Source organism: Equus quagga, chromosome 2, assembly GCF_021613505.1.
Source record: "Equus quagga isolate Etosha38 chromosome 2, UCLA_HA_Equagga_1.0, whole genome shotgun sequence".
Taxonomy (NCBI): Eukaryota; Metazoa; Chordata; class Mammalia; order Perissodactyla; family Equidae; genus Equus; species Equus quagga.
The window spans coordinates 111,791,773-111,801,121 of NC_060268.1; the positions used below are offsets into that span (position 1 = coordinate 111,791,773).

Below are 9,349 nucleotides of genomic sequence, written 5' to 3' on the forward strand. Positions count from 1 at the left end.
CTAAGCTATTTAGTTCTTGTATACACTGCTCAAGTTGTCAGCCAACTACGAAATTCTACTGAAATGTTGTTCAGAAGACAGAAAGGCTGGAGTAGAAAGAGGGTTATGTTTTGATACCATCCTGAACTGGAAAGATGAGATGCCAACAGCAGACGAACCCTTTAAATGAGAAACTGGGCACAGGCTGGTAGTGCAATCTGGTTTTATTAATGCATTTAGTCTGAGGAACTCATCTGCTTCCTGATAGCCAAGTAGGACACTAATGAGGCTCCGACAATAAAGGTCCCAGAAAGGCCTGCCACCCAGAGAGATTGGGAGTCTACAGGAGAAGCTGTAGGATGGAGAAGTAGGTTAATGCACGCTGAAACCAAGTGATTCTATGTCCTGATAAAGACTGGCAATCGCTAACTATAGGGAAAAAAAACAAGCTAGTCGGTTTCTTTTGAGGTTCACATTGATTACATCACTAAGGGCTTAAAAAGTAGGGGTAAGGAAGTAGCTTTGGTTTGACTAGTGGTTCAGGTGCGGGGCTTTGGGTAGCTGGTTAGGCCTCCTCCAACTCACTTGAGTATTTATGGAGCTTTTCTGAAGAGTCCTTTGTGGCCTGGAGTAGAATCATGGGACCCTTGCTAGAAATGCTGGCAGTGCTGTTCTGAAAGCGGATGTCAGAGCTTCGTCTTCCTGTTGGAGAGATGAGAACCAGAGATTTGTTAGAACGTGTTTGCACATGTTGTAGGGGTAGTTAGGAAAAGAGTCTAATACGAAGGCCAGGCCCCATGGTATGTGCAACTCTGCTGGCTGCCTTAAGAAAACCTCATTGTGTTAATACAAATGAGCAAGCCCGAGACTTTGTATCTAACACTTACCTCAGTTTTACCAGAATTTGGGAATGAAGATGATGTTAGACTATCTCCAAACAGCCATCCTTCCCTAAATAGAGGTACGTGAATGATAGCTTATACAATACCAAGACCCTTTCCTACGATACAAAGGTAACTGGTAAGACAGTAACGGCAGAGCTCTGTTTGAACCCTATTTCTATTGCCAGTTATGGGACCTTGGAAAGTCTAAAAGTTATTGTTCTTTGAAATTATATACCACTTGAGTTAGGTGTTATGTTTAATACAGTTATGAGAAATACTATGAGTTCTTTGCCAGAAAGGACTTAAAGCTTCAGGGGTCATGAATTCCACTTAATTCAGAGGTAGACAGGTAAACGTTAGTGGACCAGGGGGAAGCACATGCACATGTGTGCGCATACACACACTTTAGGAACATTGAGCCTGACCAACTAGAGCATCTACTCAAAGTCCGCAATCATATTCCACCTGCAGATCTTCAGGCTGTGTTGCCAGACCTGCCTTCAAGCAGGTACAGAAGTCTACATTTGTGAACTATCCAGATATAAATAGTTATATCGAGCCATATGTAGGCCATGACCCAGTTTGATGCCTCGCTTAATCAAAATTTATATGTAAAAAGCTAAGGTTGAGAGTTACTTGAGGATTTATAGCTTATATTTAGAAGCCCTGGGATTCTAAGAAGCTAGGTGTATTTCTGTTTACTCCATCATAATTAATAAGATGAATCTTTAGTTTGAGTCATTGGCCCACAGGCTACAAAAGGTTAGCACTGGACTCAAGGTTCATTCAAATCCGTCTTCCAGTGCAGACTACTTGGATACTCACGCCTAGTCACAGGACAGGTTATCATACAGGGTGGTGTCCCAGCAGGCTGGCAGACGGATGCACTGCAGTGCAGATACACCTGGAAGCCAATAGAATTGGGATCATGGTGTAGCCCCACGTCATATGGGAAGTCTTCAAACCCACTTTACCTCCCCAGGAAGAGGGTGAAAGTTATCAGAAAGTCTTGATAAACCAAGCTGGTATCACAATAGCACTAAAGAACTCAGTTTAGTTGACACATGTCACTCACGCCATTGGTATCAAGGATTGCTCTAAGGTAGTACCAACAGCCAAAATTAAAGGGCAACCTTGGATGAGGAGTGGTACAATGTGAAAGCAATTCTGAATTGGGGGTGGAGTGTTCAGAGCCCTTCTGAAGAGCATGGAAGGAGGCATCATACCAGTCCCTTGAATGCTCGCTTTGCCACCGAATCCACAAAGCTGAAGGTGAAGATGCTGAAGCGCTGGTAGTGAGAAGGAAATGGCAGATCCAAGGCTTTCTGAACAGGGATCAGTTGGGTCTGATAACTGTCTCCAGTGTAGGGGCATCTAAGCAAAGGTATCCAGCAGTCAAGATGGGCCTCTTTGAGGGACTCTAGCACAGCTGCATGAAAAAGCCACTTACCCCTTTACCAGCAAGGGCCACTGAGGCTGATGCAGGGGGTTTGTGCTGGGTGTGGCCCAACACTGATGTAGCATCAGCCCTAGGTAGGGGTCTGTTCTGTGAAGGATGGAGACCTCCACGTAAATGGGATCCTGAAGTAACTTCACCACTGGGTAGTCACTAACGTTGTAGTAGGAGATGTAGTGTTTATCTGTAAGAGGCCAAAATGAGTTGAAGCAGTAAAGACAGAGCTGGGAAGTTGGGTTGCTTGAGAAAGACTATCACCCACAAACACCTCTAACAAGTGTCTTGTTACCAAGGTAAGGTCTTCACACCCAGAAGAGGGACAGGACTTAGATGGGAGGCCAGATGCTCCAGCCAAGAGTGTCCTACCTTTGGCAATCCGAAGTTCCAGAGTGAGGGGTCCAGGCTGGGTCTCAGGAAGGGGTGGTGGGAGAGTAAAAACCTGGACATTAACCGGGAAGGCATTGCTACTTACAGAGTAGCTGCAGCTGACTTGGAACCTACAGAAAAATAAGATTTTAGCTGGCGAACTTGGGTGAGTGAGCCATGTCACCTTTCAATTTTTAAAGGTTGAGGAACCATTGAGTGCTAGGTGTTGGCAAGTCTGTAAACATGATGGGCATGATTCCTAGTCTTGTGGGAGCTATATTTTAGTTGGAGCGACCAATATGTAAACAAGATAGATGTTTGTGAGGTGGAGATATAAGAATCATACACAAAATAGACATGGCACCGTGAAAAACAAGTGCCTTCTGTAGAGAGGGTCGTCAGGGAAGATATTGCAGGGATTGACGTGAAGGAAGATGAAAAGCAGTAACTGAGAAGTAGAGGAGGAAGAGGAACAGTTGACAAAGAACAAAGAGAGGCATGCAGAATTTGAGGTTCTTTGAAGAGCCTACAGAAGGACAATCTAGGGTTGGGGAAATAGCAAGTGAGGACTTGACAATGTCAGGTGAGATCAGACTGAAAAGCAAGTAGGAGCTGTTTCACTCAGGGTCCTGTAGGTTACGCTCATGATGTTAAGTGATGGAAAGACAATGAGAAAGCTTTAAAAATGCTATCTGATCAAGGCTTTAAAGGGATTCTTTTTGCTACAGGATGGACTATGGAGGTGGAAGGAAGAAGGCCAAAATGAGAAAGAAGAAACTCAGTTACATCAAATAGAGGTCTAGGTAAGTTTGAGGCTTAGGTCAAGTTGGTGGCAGCAATTCAGGGAGACTTGGTCAAATACTGGTCAGCAAGTTGGACAACCAAGGTGGTAGACAGGTTCTTTCATCATGAGGAAATGTTCTTTTATGGACTCAGGGCTTACCCTAGAACTCTTGCTTTATGGAGGAAGGGAAGTCATTCTGGTTAAGCAGGATCAGGTTAACTAAGAACTTTACCTGAAGATACTGTCCCGGGTGATGGAACCATGGCTCCAAGTTCTCACATCCCTAGTGGCAACCAGCTCATTTTCATACACTGCTTGGTCTCCAGTGACCTATGAGTGGGTAAAAAAGTCTGGTCAATCCTGCTAGCCAGATGCTGCTTCGCTCACAACTGGCTTTGACCTAGAACTCAGCAATGCTACCCTATCACAGCTTGCATTTTCTGCTCTATGAGCAGAGGCAACGACACTACATTGACCAACCCGGGAAGTTATCACTTCACCTTACTTTGGGACAAAGGAACAGAAAAGGGCTTTGAGTACTCATCTGAGACAGCCAGGAGCACCAATCTTAGCTGGCCTCCCTGCTTGTTTCCCAGGGCAGTGTGGTAGGAGGAACCTGTTGCTTGTTCTTCTCTTCCAGGCTTGGTGCAAGTGCTAGCCCCTTGCTGGGGCACAGCTGTGAGAGTCTTAGCCAAACACCCAGGGGAGCTTTCAGCTTTCTCAGTGATGAAGCACTTTTTAGTCCTAGAGACTATCCTACACGCCAAGCAGTGTATCCTGCACGGCTTAAGATATTCCAGCTCTCCCACTAGTTGCTAGGACATTCCTGCCCAACTTCTAAAGTCAGGAACAGAGCCCATAGTCGATTGTTCTCACCCGTCTTGTGGTACCACAGGAAGTAAATGGAAACCAGAAGAGGGCAAAGGCATGTGTTGCCATCACAGGGTTACATTCACTGTCATTCCTGAAGGCCAAGTGTACAGAATTCAAGAGCAACGGGGGTGAGGTCACATTCCGAGACACGGCGATGGAGAAGTGGCCATCTTGGGTACAACGCGAGGTCACTGAAACACCAGAGTGGTTGTGCTGAAGGCAGGTCATCTCCTCTGTTATTGAGCCAGCTAGACAAAAGTCTAATGATTTGGCTACTTTCGATCCCTCCCTCTGATAAGTTGGCATCCCCAGCTAATGACCTCAGTGCAAGTTCAGCTGTCCAGAGCTTCATCAAGGCTCGGGATGAGCACCTGGGCTTGAATCTTACCTCCGCCACTTATTGTGAGACCTCAAGCAAAGCTTAATCTCCTTGCTTCAGCTTTACCGTCTGTAAAATGGGGATGGCAGTACCTGCTTTGTTTTAACTTATCAGTTAGAGTTCAGAGCTTAGCATAGGATATGGCATATACAAACTCAGTGAGTGTCTTTTGCATTAGAAAACTTAGAGCATGATTTAGAACATATAGAAAGTAACGTTTGTGAAATAAGGCTCTCTAGATACTTGATCAGACTATCAGTCACCAGTGTGGCTTTTCCTTGGGAATAGGTTAATTTTCTGTCAGTTAGCTAGTATCTTGCACGTAGATTTAGCTTCTTGAATTCATTGAATGTTATTTGCTTTGTGTTTGGTTTCTAGGACAATAGGCAATAGAAGTCTCTAGAAAGCTCCATCACTTAGGGTCAAGTGTTCTAGGATGCATTAACCTTTGGTCATCTTTAGTATTTGCCTGAGGTGGGGCGGGTGGGGAGATCCCCCTCCCTCCAGGTTTAGTGGCAAGTAATGTGGAACTTTTCTGGTTTCAAAGATGCCTTAACTCACCCGTGTTTCCATAGTAACAGGAATTCACCTCCGAGTTGTAGCAGCAGCCTCGCTCCTTGCAGTCTCCTTGAGTGACAGGTGAAGGAGCACATGTCAGTCTGTCCCACATTGGGACAGAGTCACACAGGTCAGCACTTGGAGCATTCAGGGCTAGATTTTAGAGGAGAGTAATCAAGCTAGGTAAAAATCTTTGGTCTTAAAAAGGACCGTTTTGTTAGAAAGCATCAAAATTCCCATATAGATCTAGAGATTAGAATAGATATATCCATATTGTATACTAGAGATTAAGTCTCAGGAAGTAACCATTAAATCACTCTGAAGAGTCCCCTGAAGTCAGTAATTTTTGAAAGAAGAGACTATCAGCAAGATCAGTGGAAGCAGTGGGGCCCTTTCCTCTTTCCTTCCAGTAGAGTCCTTCCTTCTGTTCTCTAGAGGCGCTCCTCAGTCTTCTGAGCTACAAGTTCCCTGGGGATCTTTTTGAAATGGAGATTCTGGTTCAATAGGTCTGGGGTGGGGCCTGTGATTCTGTATTTGTCAGTGGTATCCCTCTGGGTTATCTTTTGAGCAGCAAGGCAGATGAGAAGAGTGATTTACAAGTTTGAGTCTGCTATGACTTTGAGGCAGGGCTCTCGCTCACAAGACAAGATTTGCTAAGGTTGAGTAGGCCTCCTACTTCCCACTAATTCCCCAGTTAAGTGATCAAGTAGCCCCCAACTGAAAGGGCTGAGCTCTAAGTGCATGGTCTGCTTCTTGGAGGCATTTGCCAAGTCTCCTTGATAGCTTCAGCTTCCTTCTCTACCCTTCTCAAGACCGAGGAGTTCCTGGTCCCGGGCTAATTCTTGTTTGAATCCCAGCTCTGCCACCCACCAGTGAGGGGTCCTTGGTCAAGCTCACTGCTGGGGAGCAGCAATAATTCTTACAGCACTGGGTTAACACTAGAGAGGAAGCACTCCCCACTGTGCCTTTGCACTGAGTAATCTCTCAGGCGTAAGAGTAATCTCTAAGGTTGGCCTGTGGAGGTGAGAGTTGGAAGATAATCCTTCATGAGTATCAGCTGTCACTACACAGAGCCGGTAGGGGAGGCCCAAGGGCACTTTCCAGGCAACTCTACACCATTCAGAACCTGAACGTTTTCAGCCCTTACCTAGAAAATCCATAGGACACTCGAGCAGCTTCATCTTTGTAACTGTCCTGTGTCCAGCTGCATCTGTTCTTTCAACTCCTACCGGCATGATGTAGTGGGAGTCCTGGAGAGACAGGCCCTGAGGAGTCAACCTGGATGTAGCCTGAGGTGTCTCAGTGTTCCTCGTGATTGCATTATACTCACCCACTGGGTGACATAGCAGCTACTGTAGGATGCTTCTAACACCACGGAGCTGCCTTGGCCCTCCCTCACCCAGGTGCCACAGTCCGAGTCATTCTGCAGCCTGCGGGGCATCCCACGGTTGTCTGGGCGGGAGTGGGGAGAGGCAAAAGCACAAGTGGTCAGTCACCAAGGTCAGCAGGGCTGGGAAAGGACAGCTCACTTTGCCATTAGACCCAAGGGACGGCTGCGAAGAGAGAGGAGCAAGAGGGGAAGCAGCTGCAGAAATGAAGTTATATTTTAGATGATTCCTCTGGAGAGAGAAGCTGTGGAGTTTGCCAAAGGGGGATAATGTCAGGACCAGCAGCCAGAGGGCAGCTTTAGGCAGTGGAGGAAACATACCACTGCCTGGCTAAACCAGGTGAGTCGTCAAACTTACCCCAAGCGATTAGTGCGGGAGGAGTCGCTGTCTCCTGCCTGAGGTTCACAGTGAACTGAAAGCTCCGTAGCCCACAGTGGAGTACACCGGGATAAGCTGGTGCCTCCAGTTCACGCTGACCGCTCAGAGCAAGAGATAAGGAAAAACAGAGCAAGACGGACTGCAGTAGCCACATGGTGCCAGTAGAAGCCTCTGCTGGCAGAGAGTCCTATGCTTCCTTTCTCAAGAGCCAGCGCTCCCTGTGCTCCAGGAGGTTTCCTTATATATGGAAGGAAAGCTGGTGTCAGGTGCACATCTGTGTAACACGCAGGTGGGACTCCTTTGGAAAGGGCGATTCCTCCAGCTTCATTCACTTTAGGTCACAGTCTGCAGCTGCGTCTCTTTAAATGTTGCAATCCAGGTGGCCTTCAGAGTCCAGGAAAAATGTGGTGCCTTTTAGCTAAAAGAGGCTTCCTCAAGATTGCTCAGGGTAGCACTTATTTTACTAGCTTTGTGACCTCAGAAGAGCTTCCTCCAGAATCTTGCATAATTGGGTGTGAATCTCAGCTCTGCCACTTATGAGTTATGTGATCTGGGTAAGTGATCGCCTCGCAGAATCTGTTTTCTCATCTGTAAGTTGGGCATATTATCTCCTGGCAGGAGTGTTCTGGGGGATTCAGTGAGATGTTCTACGTCAACTCTCTGGCACAGTGCTTTGCCAACCAGAGAGTGCTCTGTCAACATTGTCGGGGACTTCAAGGAGCCTTGTCACTTTCTCCACTGGTTCTAAACTTTCAGGAGAAGTCACTGCACAATTGCAGCCTGGCTTGTGTGGGGACCTGGAAATGGCCACCCCAAGATATGTCTCTTTGGCATGAGGATTATTTGAGGCTGCTTTCTTTGCAGACAGGAAAGCAACTGAAAAGTAGAATTTACTTACCCGTTGTAAGAGACATTTACATTGTAAAGGAACTCTCCATCTGTAAAGATATCTCTAGAAACTCTTAATCAGTGGGGAAGGCAAGGACTTAAATCTGCATTTGTTTATTGTGCTTGTCTGGTAACCTCCTGTAACTGACTTCCCTCCACCTCCCAACGGGCATTTCCTTCAGGATTAAGTATCTTTCCTTAGGCTAGGAACTGATTGCTGCACTCACCTGTGACTACCCAGTTCAAGACAATAGACTTGCCTCCTGCTATGCCCGCCAAGATAGCAGACCTCTATCTGCTGTGTCCATCAAGCACTGTGCTGACAGGGCAATCTTGTGACTATTGTGGGAGGGACATTTCAATCGTATGTGAAACATACTGTTTGGGGGTATATAAACACTCTGTATACCCCACTTCTTCGGTGCCCTTTCTTCCTTCGGGAAGAAAGGCCCCAAGCCATGGTCTTCATAAAGCTTTGTTTAATTTTCTCTTGCTGTTCTGTCTCATGTGAGATTAAGTCGTTCTCCGGCCAGACGAACCCACTTTGGATAGAGGAAATGTCTTCCTCCCCTACACTTGAAATCCCAGAAAAATTTAAATTTGATTTTTGAGAAAAGCTGACTTAGAACCTTTCCCTGGTTCTAAGAGAGAATTTCACCACAGGGGTCTTTTCTTGACAAATTCCAAAGCTTTCGTTTGCCATAGTTGTCCTATTGGGCTCCCTTACAGGATCTGGGTGAAAATGTGGATTATGACATGAATTCCCCAACCTAATTCTGCCTCTTATAGATATCTTGACATCTCTTACCATTTACCTGTGTTTCAGTCATATTTTCACAAATACTTTGGGGTTTCTTATGTGCTTGCTTTCCACATTTTCATTCTCTTTCTTAGGAGCCACAATGTCCACGTTCTGGCCACTGTTAAGTTTAGGTCACAGTGTCAGACCAGGCTACAGAGGCATCTTCAGAGATTTAGGGATGAATGGATACACTCCTCACTGGGTGAGGTGAGAGCACGGAAACAAGCTTTCGTGGTCTTCCACCAGTGTCCCCACATGGTCTTCTGATTATATTTATCATATGACAAAATTTCCCAAGTTGACTAAAAATCTTAGCCAAAGCACTGAGAATGTATAACCAGGGATCTCTAATGCTCTTCAACCAATAAAAGAGAACAAAAATAAGCATGCATCTTCCTGGGGAAATTGAGTTACTCATTTAACCACGTGGTGACAAACATTGAGGGAATGCTGGACTCTGCCCTTCCAGATGCGATGTGGCTTCCTGTCATCCTCTGTCTGGATTGGGTTTGGCCACTGGCCCATCATATCTCATTTACTTGCTCACAGGACTTACCGCATTGGATTTTAATGGCCACCTATGGATTCAGTGTTCCTACTAGAAGTGCTTGGGA

The 9,349-nt window shown here is 46.0% G+C and overlaps 1 protein-coding gene across 1 annotated transcript; it reads right to left on the reverse strand.

Moving 5' to 3' along the window:
- Positions 1–215: 215 nt before the first annotated feature.
- Positions 216–7,199, reverse strand: ZP4 (zona pellucida glycoprotein 4). Its single transcript, XM_046652808.1, has 12 exons — positions 7,025–7,199; positions 6,610–6,731; positions 6,427–6,529; positions 5,283–5,432; positions 4,346–4,533; positions 3,702–3,799; positions 2,686–2,816; positions 2,314–2,503; positions 2,090–2,237; positions 1,689–1,767; positions 565–681; positions 216–331 (listed from the first exon to the last, which is right to left on the reverse strand). Exons 1-12 carry the CDS (start codon positions 7,197–7,199, stop codon positions 216–218), a joined length of 1,617 nt encoding a protein of 538 aa, XP_046508764.1.
- Between the last annotated feature and the right edge of the window lie 2,150 nt (positions 7,200–9,349).

Bases quoted from the DNA above. Each gene is read 5' to 3' on its own strand.
- ZP4 (XM_046652808.1), bottom strand. From the start codon at position 7,199: ATGTGGCTACTGCAGTCCGTCTTGCTCTGTTTTTCCTTATCTCTTGCT. The intron at 2,817-3,701 runs GTAAAGTTCTTA...ATTTTTCTGTAG, and splicing joins ACCCGGGACAGTATCTTCAG to GTTCCAAGTCAGCTGCAGCT. The intron at 1,768-2,089 runs GTATGATGCCTC...ATTGGCTTCCAG, and splicing joins AGCGAGCATTCAAGGGACTG to GTGTATCTGCACTGCAGTGC.